Below are 19,669 nucleotides of genomic sequence, written 5' to 3' on the forward strand. Positions count from 1 at the left end.
GAACCATTTGGAAACTACAAAGAGTACCTGAACATTGATGACGCGCCCTATACAGAGGACGTATCAACTGATATCCATGATCTTGTTGCTGCCTCAGTCTTGATATCTTTCAAAATAAACAACAATGAATCACGACGATGAACCCAGATTGACCATCTCCAGTAAGAAAGCAACAGAAAGTGTTAAAAAATTAAAGCAATATCTCTTACAAGTAGGATTAACTGAAGGCTTTAATCAGAAGTGCATTCACTTATTGAAAATATATGTACCAGGACTTTTTATACATTTGTTTTATCAATTCTTTTTTAGCTTACATTGTTTTTTATTTCATTTTAGTATAGTACAGTAATTTTATTCAATTAATTTGTTGGTGGATAACAGTCATACAGTATTTCTTTTTTATTCAAATTTCAACATGTAGGATAGTGTTATTTTTTCCCCCCTAGAAAAACAATAAAAAAACATGATTTTTTTTTGTTTTTTTAATTAACAAATTTTTTTAAATTTTAATTTACATGAAATAAACATGCAGCAGTACTGTGGTTCTGTTCAAAGTGGTTTTTTTTTTTGTACGATAACCAAACATAATACTGCACATTATATTTTTCTGAATAGCATACACCTCTAAATAACAGACAGATTGTTGTTCCTGAGCCATGTCTGGTATTGGAAAGTTTGAAACTTCTCAATATCTTTAAGTATATATATACTAAACAGTAGAAAAAGTAATTAAAAATTTTCATACAGGAGTTTTGTCACAGACTTTTTGAAATAACAATATTTAGTAAGCTAAAACTTTCACTGGTACAATAGCAGTGTTGTTAATATGCAAGCTATGAGCTAGCTGAACCTTTTGTTAAAAATCGTGTAGTTGCATGTGTCGTAATTGAGCAAAATGTTGTTAACTTTAATCTAATTGTCTATAATCCAGATCTTGTTGAGCATCCGTGTAGATAGTATGAATAAAAAAAATCCAGAATAGAAGATAGCAATAGAATAGAAGATGTTAGACCAGAATAGAAGATAGCTGATAACAGTGTAATCAGAAAAAAAGGGTCAGATTTCTATTTAATCTCATTGTTCATAGTTTGATCATATTTATTAAAAAAGATTAGGGCCCTGAACACTACTCTATGGAACACCACGGATTATCATTCCCCAGGACTACTTGTAGTATTATTTATTATTACAGATTGAGTTCTGAAATTTTGGTAATTTTTAAAAACATCTTGTGGTATACCAACAATACCAATACCACCGAGTCTTTCAATCAATATTCCATGATCAATATCAAAAGCTTTCTGGAGATCTAAAAAGCAGGTAGTAACTGAATTTCCACCATCAATCTCTCTGTAGATAAATTCCATTAGAGAGAAGGCAACAGCAGTTTGTGTATTTCTCGTGTTCAACAAACCATTTTGTCTTGTGTTAAAGAACTGAGTTTTCCTCAAATAACTAAGTAATCTTGACTTTATAACCATTTCAAATATCTTAAACATCACCGATAAAACCAATATTAGTTTATACCAGTGGCTTGAAATCTTGATGCAGATTTTAAATGACAAAGACTAACTTCTTTAAACCATTTCAAAATAGTGCTCTCCTTGAAATGTTTATAAATTAAATTTGAAATAATGGGTGCATATATATCTTCAATTTTCTTCAAAAATGTTGATTAATAGTCATTACCAGGGAACTATTGTTTTTTAATTTATTTATAATTTTATTAATTTTATTGGGTGTTGTTTTCAGCAGAGACAAAATATTGAGGAGCTTATTAGACTGGAGCTAGAATTAGTGTGAACACATTTTCAAATTTTTAAAATATAAATAAAATAACTGTTAAAGTATTCTGCAATATCTTATTATCACTTAATTCCTTGTTCTTTGTATACATTTTTTTAATTGTTTGCTTATTTTCTTTTGGCAGGGTAACTATTTTGTTAATAATTCTCCGTTGCGTATGGATTGGATCCAATAATAGGAGGGTTTCTAATTATGCTTGTCATTTATGCTCCTCCCTGTTATGACATATTTAATCTGAAAAATGTTTATTATATGGTAGTTTACTGTTCTACAAGAAGGATTTTTTTTTTGCATTTTGTAGTATTATTAAATACAGGATTACTCCAATTTTTAAAGATTGCATTCACATTTATTAACTGTGTTAAATGTTAATTACATTCTTTAAATATTTCTGGTTTTACAGGTGCTTTCGAGTCAATTGGAGCTATGCTAGCTCTTGTTGATACGCCTTTATTTGCTGCTGAAGAGGCAAAGAAAGCATTAATAGGTTTGGCAAGAGACCTTAGGGGCTTGGCATTTGCCTTCAATACCAAAATATCTTACATGATGCTGTTTGATTGGGTGTATCCTTTCAGTATTTTTTTTAAAAATAGTTTGTAGAGATTGAGGGAAATTATAAAAGTAATTAATTAACAAAATTAAAGTTTAAGTTAAATTCCAGCAACATTTATTCTAAGTTAAAATTACACGATTGACAACTTAAAAAATAGATAAGTTAAATACTTTTTAATTTATTATTGTTGTTGATTTCATAATAAAAATTTGAAAAATACTATAATATAATATGAATATAATAAATTATTTAAGGGATATTGGGTGTCGTGGTTATGATTTATTTAAAATTAGCCAAAAAACTTTTCTCCTTTGTACTTAACAATTTGAAAATCTACATTAAATTTTGTTTATTAAGAATTAATTCATGAGTTCATTTTCTTTTTTATCGTTTCAATTATATTTGTCTGGTTAAGTAGTTAGAGTCAGCTCATTGATCTGGGGTTCTTGATGGATGCATATTATAGTTGGACTATTTTATTTTTGTTATAATTACAATGATAAATTATATTTTTTTAATTTTATTTCATTCTCCTTAACTAAGTTTTTTTAGGTATCCTAATTATACACCGGTTCTACTTCATGCTATTGAATTATGGTTCAGAGAGCCGCAAGTTACAACGCCTGTGTTAAAGCTTTTTGCTGAACTAGTCCAAAACAGATCCCAAAGGTTACAGTTTGATGTTTCATCACCAAATGGAATATTACTATTCCGTGAAGCTAGTAAAGTTATTTGCAGTTATGGTAAATATATATTTTTTTAATTTTATTTTTGTTGATTGTATTTATTTATATGTTAACCTATACAGGATGAAGATTTTTAATATTTTGTCTTTTACTCTTAGTACCAGTGTTTCTATAATAAAATTCCTGTCTATTTTTTTAGTGTTTTTATTCTTTATTTATCTCTTAACCTTAACATATTCACTATATCCTCGTTTAATTCTATAGTATTTCAACCTTTTTCTTCCTTGAGAGTTTTATCCTTCTACAAAAACCTCAATTGTCAAATTAACCAAACCTTGATCTCAAAAATCAGATTAGTTGACTTTTTTGTAAAAGGATATTAATTTTAATTCTTATATACCCATTATAAGAATGTAATCTGTCAATAAAATTTTACAATAGTTAACACATTGCTGTTAAGTGAATCAATATTTTTACTTGAGAAACTATATCAATAGACATAGTCTATCATTCTGTACAATAATTGGATTTTTTATTTTATTATTGGTTTAATTTTAATGGATTCAATGGCTATTCTGTTTGAGGCTGAGTTACAGTGAAAGTTTAGCTTCATTTTTGTGAAGGTAACTGCAAGGAATATGTTTAAAAAAATGAAGATAAACCTAAGATCTGGCAAAAAAAATTAAAAAATTGTTTTAATTGAAACCAGTAATTAGAAAAGTAATGATTTTTGAGTAAAAATAATGTAAACCGTCAATGACTATCTATAAATTTTTATTTATAAAATTAAATAAAAAATATTAAGGATAAGTTACATACTTTTATAAACTAAACTGTATTATTCCTTGTATGTTTTCTGTTAAAATTTAGAATTATTGTCAGAAAACAAATACTAAATAAATGCAAGAATTACATTATTTATTATTTTAATCATTGTTTTAATTAATATTCCATGTTTTGTTTGTCTTTTTTTTTAGGGAGTAGAATTTTAGGAGTTGAAGTGCCCAAAGATCAAACTTACCAAATGAAATTGAAAGGCATATCAATTTGTTTTTCAATGTTAAAGGCTGCTCTCTGTGGAAGTTATGTTAATTTTGGTGTGTTTAGGCTGTATGGTGATGAAGCTTTAGATAATGCCTTTAAAACATTTGTTAAATTACTTCTTTCAATTCCCCAATCAGATCTCTTGGTAAATTTGTTTTGTTTTACTTTTATAGATATTTATTATTTTTATATAATATAGTTATTTAGATTTGTAAGAGTGAATTTTATTAATCATAAAAACAATTTTATCAGATTATTACTGTTTATGGTGTGGAGGGTATGTTGTGTATTATATATTTAGTTCTACAACACTTGTTCTGTTGACACGAATAATTTGTTTCATAAAATTAAAAATAAAATCATTGTTGAAAAGTTATACCTTTGCTAGGATTCATTTTCAAAATTTTCATATTTTTTTTATTGATATACTGATGCTCAAAATAAAACTTTAACTGTTTCTTTAAACCTTTCTTTGCCATTTTTTTTTTTTTTTGCATAGGTTACTGATAGATTTGTGAATAGAATCTTTCTGTAACCCTCAGTTAATAGAAATGGCACATTAAACATCTATAAAAGTAAATAACTAATGTTTTATTAACTTTATTTTTCAAAAATTTGAAAAATATGATGTAAGATGAATATGTGTATTGACTGATAATTTAATTACATATTGTATAATCTTTTAAAATAACAAAAATAATTATTATTTCATATACTTAGATTAAAACTTTTTAACAGTTGTTCTTTTGTAAGTAGCCTCAATTACATCTTAAGTTAAACTCAAACAGCAATCAGCTAGCACATTAACACTCCATTTTTCTTTGTAATGATTTTCCAACACTGAAATATCTTGGTGGAAACATTCACATATTCATCACTACTACCCCAAAGTTTGTCATGAAGAAATCCAAGTATAAATGCAGTAAATGGACTTTTAGTGACAACAGCTCTTAATGTATATTAGTTTACCTACAATGTCCTTGTAAATTTTTTTTATTTATGAACTCTCAGAAAAGTTTTGCAAGTGTCTTTAAATGCTGCCCAAGCAGCAAGTTCTGCATCGGTCAACATAGAGTTAAACATTTCATCTCTGACCAGTTCCCTCATTAGTGGGCCAACAAAAATCCCTTGATTAATTTTTTTTCACTTACTTACAATAATTTCTGCCTTTTGTGCAAGATTCCTTGATTGTCCTTCTTCAAAGCTTTTACAAAAACTTTTATTAATCTTAGTTTGATGCAAAGGGGTGGTAAAATTATTTTTTTGGTTTACTTAGAGGCTCATGAATAATTGTTTTTTTTTTTTTTACCAAGAGTTAAGTTCTTGCATTTCTTCCACTGTTTTACTGCATAATGCTGATCCCTAGCTCTGCTATCCCATTCATAAATAAAACAATATTTTGTACACCCTAACTGCATGCTTTACAAAAGAGCTGTTACTTTTAAATTTTCACACACGTTCCGACTCTGCTTTTTGAAGTTATTTTTTCAATACCAGTAATAGTTTTCATAACATCATAGGTTTCTTTCATATTAATTATATAACATATTGGCGCAGAAGGATATTTATTGCTATTGTGAAGCAGAACTGCTTTTAAACTATACCCAGAAGAATCTATAAGACCACTATCAAGGTTCATGAACTTGCTCTAATTGTAAAACCTAAGCTGATCAATATTTGTACAGTAAACTAAGTAATTTTCTTTAGCAAAGCACTGAGAAACACCGGATGTTGGCTTCGACAGCCCAGGTTTTTTTTTAGTAAGTTCCAACTTTGCAATTTTGAACCTAAAAATTCAGCCTTATTTTTTGATTAGTTTAAATCTTACTGAATCATTTAGCTCACCGTAAAATATAAGATGGCGTACTAAAATATATTTCAAAGTTTGAATCATGATTGTCTTCTTCCATAATGTCTTCTTCTTCATCACTTTTCACAAGAGTTTTCAGGATCCGTGGGACTGGATAGATGTGAGGTACAGGTCTAAGTGCAGATGGCATTGAAGGGTGTTGTACCGTGTATTTAAACTATTTAGAAAATCCAGACACATTAGTTAAACAAAAATAATCTGTTAAGTGATCTTTTGGCTTATACCAAATGGCCTTTCTTATGCATTTTAGCCATCCTCTTAAGTTTATCGCACAGTTACTGCATATTATATGAGGAGCTCCCTGTCTTATCCTGATCACTCATTTTACAGTCAAAGTACAATTTATAAGCTTTTTTAATTAAAGATGTAGTGTTTTGTAGTGAACTCACCCTATGTAACAAAAACTAACTGAGTCATTACATACTACAAGGGATTATGAGATTTCATTGTTCACTCACTAAAATAGTTATCACATTGACTGAAGAGATTATACTATTAAAAGCAGTAGGTTACAAAACCACAAGGTTTGTGTTTCGAATTGTACAGATGTGATGATTCTTGTTATGTATGCTTCATTAGAAAGGTATGATGTCATGACACGTCAAGTTGGTGTTATGACTTAAATTATTGTTTTATGGTTAACAGCTATTAGTAGAGTTAAAGATAAATACTCTACACATAAATATAAAGTAATTTTAAAATAAAAAATATGGACATTATCATACAACTTATATATCAAGAATTTTCTAAATTTAATTTTGGAATTTTTCAAAAATAAAGATGATGAAAAAATTCTAACTTCAGATTTATTTTTAACATTAATACAGATTGATTTCGTGAATCATTTGTTAAAAAACAGAAATTGTCTTTATCAGTGTTAATCTTTTCCACTAAACCAGCCCACTGTCCTAGTGGTTAACTCATCATCATCATAAATCAGTTGTTGTAAAATAGCTGATTTTTGAAGATAAAGATTCTGAGGTTCAAATCCTAGTAAAAATTTATATGGATTTGAGTGCTGGTTAGGGTTCAATTAACCACATAGTCTCAGGTATGGTTGGCCTGAGTTTATACAAGACTACACTTCATTTACATGTCATGTACAAGTGTGTTCAAATGTAACAAGAATTTTTGTTTTTTGGAAAGAATTTCATTTATTTGTCTACATTAATGTTATCCTCTTCAAAATAATACCCATTAGATATTATACACGAAAAAGCGCTGACATTATGTCAGCGCTTTTTCCAATCCCCGAAACACTTCTGGAATTTGATCTTTGAAATAGTGTTTAGCTCTTTCAGCTACTCGCTTTTAATAATCTATGCTTGTAAAATGATAGCCCTTTAAGGTTCTCTTTATTTTTGGGAATAGAAAAATGTCACCTGGGGAATATGGTGGCTTGAGTATCATTACAGTATTGTTTTTGGCTAAAAATTGATGAACAAGCAAAGAAGTGCGAGCAGGCACATTAAGTGGTGCAAAACCATGAATTGTGTCACTACAAATCCAGGTATTTTTTTCGGATTGCTTCACGTAAATGGTGTTGAACTTGTAGGTAATATTCCTTATTGATCATTTGACCTTGTGGCAAGAAATCGTGATGCAGTATGCTGTTAAAATCAAAGAACATAACCTTCACATTCGACCATACTTGTCGAGCATTTTTAGGTCTTGGGATCCATATTTCATCACCTGTTATGACACATTTCAGTAGTTCTGCATCGTTGTTGACTTCATTTAGTGACTCCTGAGCAACTTCCATTTGCCACTGTTTTTGTTCAAAAATTCAACAATTTTGGAACAGATTTTGCTGTCATACGTTTCACACCCAAAAACATTTCATGGCACAAGCCAGTTGATATCCCAACATCATCAGCAACTTCTCTGATTGTGATTCAGCGATCATTCATAATCATTTCTTTCACTTTTAACATGCTTTTATCAGTTGATGTGCTGAGGCATCAAGGACGCTCATCATCTTCAGTCTTCTTGAAAACGCTTATACCAATCGTAAACCCTTGCTTTACTCACAGCAGACTCGCCAAAAGCAATATTTAACATTTTTAAAACATTGCTACACTTTATTCCATTCTTATAGCAAATTTTAATACAAATTCTCTGATTCATTATTTATACAAATAAAAAATCGCCAATCATACCAAAACATATTTTATCCTTTTGACAGCTGGCAAAAGACTAAACATCCAATGTGGCTAAAAATGTACATAAACATTTCAGACATGTTTACCAGTACAACAAAAAAATCCTGAAAATCAGACTAATGTAACCCATGAAATTTCAAAATTCTCGTTACTTTTTGAACACACTGTGCATATAATTTTCATCTCATTGGGTCAGGGGAGGTTGCGCTTATTGTTCACTAGTTGAATAGACTTCAACGTATACAAAAAAGTTTGTTTATAAAAATTAACACTTTTCTCTCTTTTTAGTATAAGCCATGTAATCTATTTAGCTTATAATTAAATAAAAAGTATTGTTAACGCTCACAAAAATTTAAATTATTTTAGCACAATTTTTTTATGTTAATTCCATCATTTAAAATTGACAGCTACTTTTTTATGGTTTGAGTTTTTTTTAAATATTGTTTTTTTTTTTTTTTGTCTTCAGTCATTTGACTGGTTTGATGCAGCTCTCCAAGATTCCCTATCTAGTGCTAGTCGTTTCATTTCAGTATACCCTCTACATCCTACATCCCTAACAATTTCTTTTACATATTCCAAACGTGGCCTGCCTACACAATTTTTCCCTTCTACCTGTCCTTCCAAAATTAAAGCGACTATTCCAGGATGCCTTAGTATGTGGCCTATAAGTCTGTCTCTTCTTTTAACTATATTTTTCCAAATGCTTCTTTCTTCATCTATTTGCCGCAATACCTCCTCATTTGTCACTTTATCCACCCATCTGATTTTTAACATTCTCCTATAGCACCACATTTCAAAAGCTTCTAACCTTTTCTTCTCAGATACTCCGATTGTCCAAGTTTCACTTCCATATAAAGCAACACTCCAAACATACACTTTCAAAAATCTTTTCCTGACATTTAAATTAATTTTTGATGTAAACAACTTATATTTCTTACTGAAGGCTCGTTTAGCTTGTGCTATTCGGCATTTTATATCGCTCCTGCTTCGTCCATCTTTAGTAATTCTACTTCCCAAATAACAAAATTCTTCTACCTCCATAATCTTTTCTCCTCCTATTTTCACATTCAGCGGTCCATCTTTGTTATTTCTCCTACATTTCATTACTTTTGTTTTGTTCTTGTTTATTTTCATGCGATAGTTCTTGCGTAGGACTTCATCTATGCCGTTCATTGTTTCTTCTAAATCCTTTTTATTCTCGGCTAGAATTACTATATCATCAGCAAATCGTAGCATCTTTATCTTTTCACCTTGTACTGTTACTCCGAATCTAAATTGTTCTTTAACATCATTAACTGCTAGTTCCATGTAAAGATTAAAAAGTAACGGAGATAGAGAACATCCTTGTCGGACTCCCTTTCTTATTATGGCTTCTTTCTTATGTTCTTCAATTGTTACTGTTGCTGTTTGGTTCCTGTACATGTTAGCAATTGTTCTTCTATCTCTGTATTTGAACCCTAATTTTTTTAAAATGCTGAACATTTTATTCCAGTCTACGTTATCGAATGCCTTTTCTAGGTCTATAAACGCCAAGTATGTTGGTTTGTTTTTCTTTAATCTTCCTTCTACTATTAATCTGAGGCATAAGATTGCTTCCCTTGTCCCTATACTTTTCCTGAAACCAAATTGGTCTTCTCCTAACACTTCCTCCACTCTCCTCTCAATTCTTCTGTATAGAATTCTAGTTAAGATTTTTGATGCATGACTGGTTAAACTAATTGTTCTGTATTCTTCACATTTATCTGCCCCTGATTTCTTTGGTATCATTACTATAACACTTTTTTTGAAGTCTGACGGAAATTCCCCTTTTTCATAAATATTACATACCAGTTTGTATAATCTATCAATCGCCTCCCCTGCACTGCGCAGTAATTCTACAGGTATTCCGTCTATTCCAGGAGCCTTTCTGCCATTTAAATCTTTTAATGCTCTCTTAAATTCAGATCTCAGTATTGTTTCTCCCATTTCATCCTCCTCAACTTCCTCTTCTTCCTCTATAAAACCATTTTCTAATTCATTTCCTCCATATAACTCTTCAATATATTCCACCCATCTATCGACTTTACCTTTCGTATTATATATAGGTGTACCATCTTTGTTTAACACATTATTACATTTTAATTTATGTACCCCAAAATTTTCCTTAACTTTCCTGTATGCTCCGTCTATTTTACCAATGTTCATTTCTCTTTCCACTTCTGAACACTTTTCTTTAATCCACTCTTCTTTCGCCAGTTTACACTTCCTGTTTATAGCATTTCTTAATTGCCGATAGTTCCTTTTACTTTCTTCATCACTAGCATTCTTATATTTTCTATGTTCATCCATCAGCTGCAATATATCGTCTGAAACCCAAGGTTTTCTACCAGTTCTCTTTATTCCGCCTAAGTTTGCTTCTGCTGATTTAAGAATTTCCTTTTTAATATTCTCCCATTCTTCTTCTACATTTTCTATCTTATCTTTTTTACTCAGACCTCTTGCGATGTCCTCCTAAAAAATCTTCTTTACCTACTCTTCTTCAAGCTTCTCTAAATTCCACCGATTCATCTGACACCTTTTCTTCAGGTTTTTAAACCCCAATCTACATTTCATTATCACCAAATTATGGTCGCTATCAATGTCTGCTCCAGGGTAAGTTTTGCAGTCCACGAGTTGATTTCTAAATCTTTGCTTAACCATGATATAATCTATCTGATACCTTGCAGTATCGCCTGGCTTTTTCCAAGTGTATATTCTTCTATTATGATTTTTAAATTAGGTGTTGGCAATTACTAAATTATACTTCGCGCAAAACTCTATAAGTCGGTCCCCTCTTTCATTCCTTTTGCCCAGCCCGTATTCACCCACTATATTTCCTTCCTTGCCTTTTCCAATGCTTGCATTCCAATCTCCAACTATTATTAAATTTTCATCTCCTTTTACGTGTTTAATTGCTTCATCAATCTCTTCGTATACACACTCTACCTCATCATCATCATGGGCGCTTGTAGGCATATAGACGTTAACAATCGTTGTCGGTTTAGGTTTTGAATTTATCCTTTTTACAATGACTCTATCGCTATGCGTCTTGAAATACTCCACTCTCCTCCCTATTTTCTTGTTCATCACGAAACCTACTCCTGCCTGCCCATTATTTGACGCTGAGTTAATTACTCTAAAGTCACCCGACCAAAAGTCGCCTTCCTCTTCCCACCGAACCTCACTAATTCCTACTATATCCACGTTTACCCTATCCATTTCCCTTTTTAAATTCTCTAGCCTACCAACCTTTTTTAAGCTTCTAACATTCCACGCTCCGACTCGTAGAATGTTATTTTTTACTTTTCTGGTGACCCCTTCCTTAGTAGTCCCCACCCGGAGATCCGAACGGGGGACTATTTTACCTCCGGAATATTTTACCAAGGAAGGCGCCTCCATTATTACTTTTGAAAATGCAGAGCCACATTTTCTTGGAAAAAAAAACAGCTGTAGTTTTCCATTGCTTTCAGCTGCGCAGTACTCAGAGGACTGAGTGATGTTGATATGGCCGTTTAAGTCATTGTGACTTACGCCCCTAACAACTACTGAAAGAGCTGCTGCCCTCTTTCAGGAATCATTCCTTAGTCTGGCTCTCAACAGATACCTCTCCGATATGGTTGCACCTTCGGTCCAGCTACTCTGTATCCCTGAGCACTCAAGCCCCCTCACCAATTTAAATATTGTAGAGAATTAATTTTTTTAACCTATAGCACATTAAATTTATAATAAAATTCTAAATTTTTATTTTTATTAATGTCATCTCACCACAATCATTTAACGTGTTTGGTGGTATTTGCATGGACATTCTGTGCTGTTTACACTAAATTAAAAGAATTGTATAAAACAGTTACACTATATTGATATGTACAGATAAGACAAAATATATATGTATATTACCATGCATAAAAAAGGGTAGGGATGATTTAATATATATGGTACACAGGTACACATATATTGATATTTTTTTTTTTTTAATTTTTGTTAACCAAACAATTTTCTATTTACTGTTTATAAAAATAAACAGTATTGTTACAATTCACAAGAAAAGAAAATAATTTCAAAACATTGCTTTGATTTGTAAAAATTTTCAAATATAAAGGAGTGTGGTCATGTTTATTCTTTTAATTGGCATTTATAAGAAACAAAAGCACTTAATATGCAGTATTTGAAATAATTTAATTCTGCTTAATGTTTAGTTTTGATCTTTTAATGACAGTTCATTAAGTGAAACCCACCCACAAGGGTTGGTCTAGTGGTGAACTGATAATCACAAATCAACTGATTTCGAAATCGATAAGGTTCAAATCCTAATCAAGGCAGTTACTTTTATATGAATTTGAATACTAGATGGGTAGCAGTGTTCTTTAATGGTTGGAATTCAATTAACCACACATTTAAAAATTAAATCTTATAAGCATATAAAAAAAATTATTAAATGATTATTGGTTAATGTGTTTTATTTCTTTAAGAATGTTTGTGTAAATTACTTAATAATGAATCGGCTAAAAATATTTCATTGCTTATTTGTGCTGCTTAACATGAATTATTGCGGTGTGTTTAGTACATTATGAATAGGTAGCACAAACCAGTTTGTATTTAATTTAAGTCTATGAAAGAATTTTTCATAAATCTTCAGAATCACTTAATATAAATCTTATAGCCAGATTATTGGTTAAAATTAGAGTAAGCTAAAGGAAAATGTTTAGTAGAAATTAACTGACTTTTTTGTTTAATTGAAGATTGAATTTTGATGCATTTAAAGTATAGCAGCACACAGAGGTTAATTAAAATTAATATTTATTTTGTTATTAAATTTTAAGTAATAGAAAGAAATTTTAATTTCTGAATTAATTCAAAGTATTCGTGATTACTTCATGTTAGGTATCTTACTTTTTAAAACTGAATATGTTGTTCATAAAATATGGTATGTGGGGTGTATTTACTGTGGCATTAAGAAAATGTCGACAGTACAATACAGGAGGCTACAAAGACTGGTTTTATCTTAAAATTGTACTTTCTATTTACTACAGAAAGGCCGATTTGTACTATTTTATTTGATTTATCTTCTTTTATTTATTGATTTTTTTTTTTAATAAGTCTGTTTTCTTTTTTTTAGGATTACCCAAAACTATCGCAAACATATTACGTTTTATTGGAATGTTTAGCACAAGACCATATGAGTTTCCTATCTACATTAGAGCCAAATGTCTTCCTTTATATACTATCATCAATATCAGAGGGACTGACGGCTTTAGGTGGGAACCTCAATTTATTCACAGGTACTCTCCTCCTGGCATTACCCTGGTATCAAAATGAAACCTTCCTCACCACCAGATGAATAATAAACTAATTTTAATGACTGATTTAAGGTAAAACTAATTCTACACTGAGTAGAATTAGTAGCATCACAATAAGTAGCATCAGTTTACAATCAGATACATACACAGTATGATAAATTTTTTGCACTAAGTTTTATGTAATTTATTTTAGAAGTGGCCCTCTTCTGATTAATTTCAAAGTTCTTTGACAATTGTGAAGAGAAAATAATAGCAATACATAACAATCTTTAGTTATGTTGTATATAAATTTATAATTTAGAGAAGTGTAATTATTTGAAAAAATATTCAACCATTTATATTTTTTACAACAGATGTTGTAGTAAATAAGGATTTACATGTATAATTTTTTTTCTCAAATCAACATTTTTAGTTGATTATAGATTCATTAATATCATAAACTAGAATTGTAGTGTTATTCTTCAGTTTGATAAAACTACAAAAAAAAAAAAAAAATGTTTACTGTAAGTCAGTCCCATTAAAATATATAGCTCCACCTTTTTGTACCAAAAAACATTACTTTCAGTTATTTGCTATCTATAAATAGAATTCAAAAAAATTCTGAAATAGTAAGTACTCATTACCCTTGTCAAAAATTAATTGTCCCATCCTAAATTAATCGGGCTGTCTGTAATCACTGATACAGATGTTGTAACAAGTCCAGATGAAGGAAACTATTTGATGGAGAGACATTTTTAGATTAGTTAATATGTTATATTCAGAGTGAAAGTAAAAAATATAAGTTGCCCTGAAGTTTCAAGTAAAAAGTAGATTTTTAAAACCGTGAATTTCAAAATTGAAGACTTAAGAATAAAAATACAAAAAATACATAAATAATAACAGTATCTTCCATTATTATGGGTTATCCATCTAATAATTGAATTATAATTTTTTTTTCCATTTGGTGACTGATTCTACATATTACTCTTGACAAAGCATTTGGCAAATCTCTTTTGTTTTTTAGCAACAAATTTTGTAATTAACTGATTTAGGTCAAAAGGCCTCCAAGCATGAGCCAAATGGCTGCTTCAGCTGGACAGACATACTTCCATCAAAGCACATTAATTATGTTAAAGTGGCTGATGGGCTGTAATTTTGTACTGATCTAAAGGTTTTTTTCTTTACTGGATTAAAGATTACATCAAAATGATTAGTTGGAAAAAAAATACAATGTTTACCAAAAAAAAGAAGGTTTTAAGTAATTTGTTATGGCACTTAACATAATAGTTTGATTTTTCATGATCATTACTCTTTTCAAGAAATGGCCTCTCTTTGTATTATATCTTTCTTACATATTATAGCATGAACTCATGTGTATAATTATCTACTTCCTGTTTAAATAATAGCGTAGTTAAATACAGACCAGCCTGAGTTTGGTTACAATTATAAATCTTTGATTATGATTTTGTAGCTTTTGTTTGGTCCTTTTAGATGAAGCCTTTTAGGAGTGTGAAATCTTAAGGGTTTGCTCCATTTATCTTATATAGTTAGTATTAAAAAAGATTTGTATAGGTTTTAACCAGCCTGTATAATTTACCTTTCAGTTGTATAACGTGAACAAATTATTTATATAAATGGTGATATAATAATATATCATTATGTAGGCACAGCATAAGTACAAACACAATATAGTAATCACAATATAGACACAGTATAACATCAATGTAGGCATAAAATTCAAGGCAGTTGGAAATTTCTAACTTCCGTACATAAAATGTGATTTTTTTTGGTGAAATTTTGAATTATAACTAGCATAGTGTATTATCTTTAAAAGAAATCAATAAATTAATCTATACACATTTAATTGTTATAACTGTTAGTTTTCAAGTTTTAGAACATTTCCCTAATAAATCATAGAACAGTGAATTAATTCTGTTTCATGCAGATTATATTATATTTATAAGGTAAATGCACAGATACTGCCACATAAAATCACCAGATAAAAGATAGTTTCTGTAAATTACTAATATGACCTTAAGTCAAGTTTTCAATTTTTAATATTCAACAATTTCTCCCTTTAAAACTTTGGAATAAATAATTTTTCTTTTTAGGTGCCTATTTTCCTTAACATTGTTTTTAATAATAATTGAAAATTATTACCAAATAATTTGGCTGTTTGATTTTCGAGTGAAATATTTACTTACATATTTATTTACTTTTACATTCGCTATTGGTTGATGAAGGTTTCACCACATCATAAATAATGATGTGCATTGTTTTATTAGACTAGATTAGACCCATTTAGATTAAACCATTTGATTTTATGTATTCATTAATTTTTTTTTAGAAAATTGTATATTGCCTGACTTTGCATGGTTTTAATTTTGTAGCTGTTATTACTATTCCGTGCTATATATGATACATCATAATACATTGGGTCTAGTCTAGATCTAATGGTAATGTCTTGCAGGACTGTATCTTTGTTATTTGTTTTTTTTTTTTGTTTTTTGTTTTTATATAACATGTTGCATGTTTCATGGTAATATCTACTGTGCTTTATATTTATATATTAATTTTTATTTATTTAATAATTTTTTTTAGTGTTACATTTTGTCTGTATTTTTTTTTGTTTTGGGAATGAAAACAAATAGAAATTCATATGTTCAGCTAGGTGACTGAATGCTTTTAAGAAAAAAAAAATCAAGACTAAATTTCAGTGCTTTATCTTATGTATGTATATATGTATGTATGCTTAAATTGTATTTTTAAACTTATCTAATCTTATCTTATCTATTTTAAAGTTATCTAATCTATTTTTGTAACATTAACTACTTTACTAAATTTAATATTAAGATATGAATTACAAATTATTCTTATGAACTTGAAATAATTTGCATTTAATAAGTGTAATGTAATACTGATAATGTAGTGATTATAATAGAATTGTTTGCAACATATTGGAATTATTTCTATTATTTATTTTGCAGAGATCATTGATTAAAATATAGAAAGAAGGAATTTTATTTAATTTATAAATTATCGATTATTGCCACCCTGTGGCAGACTGGTAGCATCTAGCCTTTTATCAAAAATGTCCTGACTTCAAATCCCAATCTGACATGATGTTTTTCATATGCTATAAAATTTTCATTCCATATTCCCATGAAAACGCTTCAAGCTGTGGTGAATATCATCATCAACAAAATTTTTTTATTAAACTTGATCTTGTTAATTATCGTATGTAATCAACAGTGTTCTCTCTCTCCTCCCTGATAACAGGATGTGTTTAGGGATAGTGAACAGTCAGTGGTATGCTATTATGCTAGATAGTTTTACTACAGCCTATTTGGTTATTCAAAACGATTTATGAATCAATATCTTACATGAATATATTATAATCTATTCAGTTTATAGTTTGCTAAAATTACTGCTATATACTACTACTATATTACTGCTATAACTGTGCTAACTGTTCTGTAAAGTGATGAAGACCTGCAAATGTTTCAGACTTACAACTGTGAAAATTTAAATTTTATTATTTTTGTTATATGACTATATTCACTCTAAATGAAGGTTTAACTGTTTTTTGCCAGAAACTAAAGGATCACAAACTAGACAATATACAGTCATAGCCCTAATGATATAATCTATCAAATTACTTTTGCATACATACACATTTTCATTTTGAAGATGTGAAGTTGTTAATTCAAAAGTAAATAAAGAAGGAAGAATACTAGAATAATTAAGATACAAGCAGTTTTCTTTTTAAAAACTCCCTTAATATTGAGATGCATTAAATTTGTGTATGCGCGCACGCGTGCGTGATCTGTCACATAATTTAACACATTAAAACTACACATATGCAGGGTTGTGGATAATCTCTTATTTCAGTTTTTCTTTGTAATATTTTTCATTATTCTGTATGAATATAAAATGACATCATCGTTTCATAAAAAAGTTACTAATTAAATTTATCTTGAGTTTAAATAGGTATGTAGGTCCTATTTTTTAAGTATGGTTTTTTCTGTACTTTAAATGTAGTCATACAATATGATTGAAAATACATGTCACTTGATTGTAAAATAAGTACATGTCAGGTGTGGTCGGCCTAAGTCTGTACAAGACTGCACCTTACTCACATGTTAAGAACAAGAGATGCGACTGGCTATGGGCCCTGAATCCAGAAACCTGCATGGGAAGACTTAGAAATATTTTAAAAAAATAATAAACATTTCTTCCATAAAGGATTTTTTCTACGGTTGTATTATAGTATTTTAATTATGCAGCTGGAACCTGTATCATAATAAGGATCATTATGAAACAAATTTTCATTATGAAAGTGTTCAACCAATAAAAAAAGCCTACTCTTTTCAACCACTGACAAATCAGAAGCAGTATTTTTTAATCTATCAGCTGTTTTTTTAACATTGATTTTAATCCAATTTAGTTGTCAGAAACCGGAGGTGAGGTTAATTTTGAAGGTAATGCAATAGGTGAAAAAGTTTCTATGTTATATTGTTTATCCTTTTGTTACTAATGTTAGATTCTGAGGAAGAAATGTCTTTAATATTGATAGATATTAAAGAAAAGGCAGAACTTATGATTAATAAACCTATTGCCACAGAAATGTATTTGTTTAACTTATTTTTTTGAAAAACTAAAAAAAAATATTCCGTAAACGATGCTTTTGTCATTAATTTAAATCAATAATTCCAATATTTTTTTAACATGGGAAAAAATACAGTACGCAACTCTATAATGGCCATTAATGCACTCTGCGAAGTTTACAACACTCTCCAAGGCTATTGTCATAACTTACTTCGCATTATGCATTAATGACTATCATTATAGGCTCATTGCATAATGTAATCTGGCTTTTTATCACTTTAAATGTTTATTTTTAATTCCCATAAATCTTCTAGAATTTTAAATATAAACTCGTGTAGGGAAATTTTGAGCCCCTTGCAAATTATTGTATTAGCGGTGTATGGTTTATATTGGACTATATTGTATCCACAATGAATATTTTTAAAAAAGACCACATTTTATTTTAGCCTTGACTTATCTGTTCAGATTCTTCATTTTTTTCTGTATTTGGGAAATCATTTTTTTCTACATGTTTGCATAATGTTATCAAAATTGATATCTTAATAATTATTCTGCTTCCCTTTAAAAATCAAAATTAAATAAAATGATAAACTTTAAAAAATATGTTTTAATTTTTATTTAATATAAATGGTGGTGTAGTAGGAGTTAAATAAAAAAATGAGTCTTAAAAATGGTATAACAATTCTGTTTGTTTTTTTTTTAATTTTCTCCCTCCCCACAATAACATCCAACAAACTTTGTGTATGAATAAGTGAGTCATAATGTGATATAAATTCATGTAATATATGGAATATCATTAATTTATTTGCTGATAGATATGATTCATCAACTGTTTTTGTTTACATTAAGCAATTTTTTAACAATTGCTCAAGGAGTTGCAACAATAAGTATTTGTTTAATTGTACAAGAGATGACAGTAAAAAAACAATATATCTTTTTATAGCAAAGAAACAGCAACATTAGAGATAACCCCTTCTACAGGAGTGTACTGCAACACCATAATTTGCTTTAAAATGTTCAACTACATTCAGGTAGTGTATGAGTGTCTCTAATGCGAACTAATTCAAGCATGTTTATTTACTTATGTGATGTAAAATTAATAATATTTTACATCAAAGTTTTACGCAGATCTTTGTGAAAATACAACATATGCTTAAAAGAGGATATATAAAAGTAGGGTATATGAAGTTCACATCATATCGAGGCTTAAGTTTTCAGGTGGCATAAGGCATTTTTAGAAGGTCTTAAAGCAGTAGAAGATTTCTAATTCTCAGAAAGACTTTCTACTTACAACCGATGAAAATTTAGAAATACTTAGATGTCAGATGGATGATTGGCATGTGGTAATGAATGATGAATTACGACTTTGAATGTGATCCCAAATTCTGGTACACAAGCATCTTACCATGTCTCTTGGAATTAATTGTGAATAAATTTATTATCAAATCATTGCTCTTATAGAATTTGTGTCTTTAGAACAATCTTAATCAAAATCACTGAAATTTCTGAAAAGTTTAGGAATAGATTTCATATGTGGTCAGATATGGAAAAAAATTGAAACCTGTGGCAGGACAATACTTCTTTTCACATGGCTTCCTCAATCAAAGAATTTTTTTACCAGATAAGGGTGCTGTAGTAGTTTGATG

At 29.4% G+C, this 19,669-nt stretch overlaps 1 protein-coding gene across 2 annotated transcripts in view; it reads left to right on the forward strand.

Annotated features, from left to right (window-relative positions):
• Ranbp16 (Ran-binding protein 16) overlaps nt 1–19,669 on the forward strand; it is an 85,471-nt gene that overhangs the window by 49,745 nt on the left and 16,057 nt on the right. Inside the window, exons 15-18 of one of the 2 annotated variants that reach the window (XM_075366806.1) lie at nt 2,210–2,369; nt 2,912–3,102; nt 4,023–4,234; nt 13,256–13,418. In XM_075366806.1, coding sequence (XP_075222921.1) covers nt 2,210–2,369; nt 2,912–3,102; nt 4,023–4,234; nt 13,256–13,418 — 726 coding nt within the window. The remainder of the gene's footprint in view (nt 1–2,209; nt 2,370–2,911; nt 3,103–4,022; nt 4,235–13,255; nt 13,419–19,669) is intronic. The other variant, XM_075366807.1, reaches the window with a different exon arrangement.

Source organism: Lycorma delicatula, chromosome 5 (genome assembly GCF_047948215.1).
Source record: "Lycorma delicatula isolate Av1 chromosome 5, ASM4794821v1, whole genome shotgun sequence".
Lineage (NCBI taxonomy): Eukaryota > Metazoa > Arthropoda > Insecta > Hemiptera > Fulgoridae > Lycorma > Lycorma delicatula.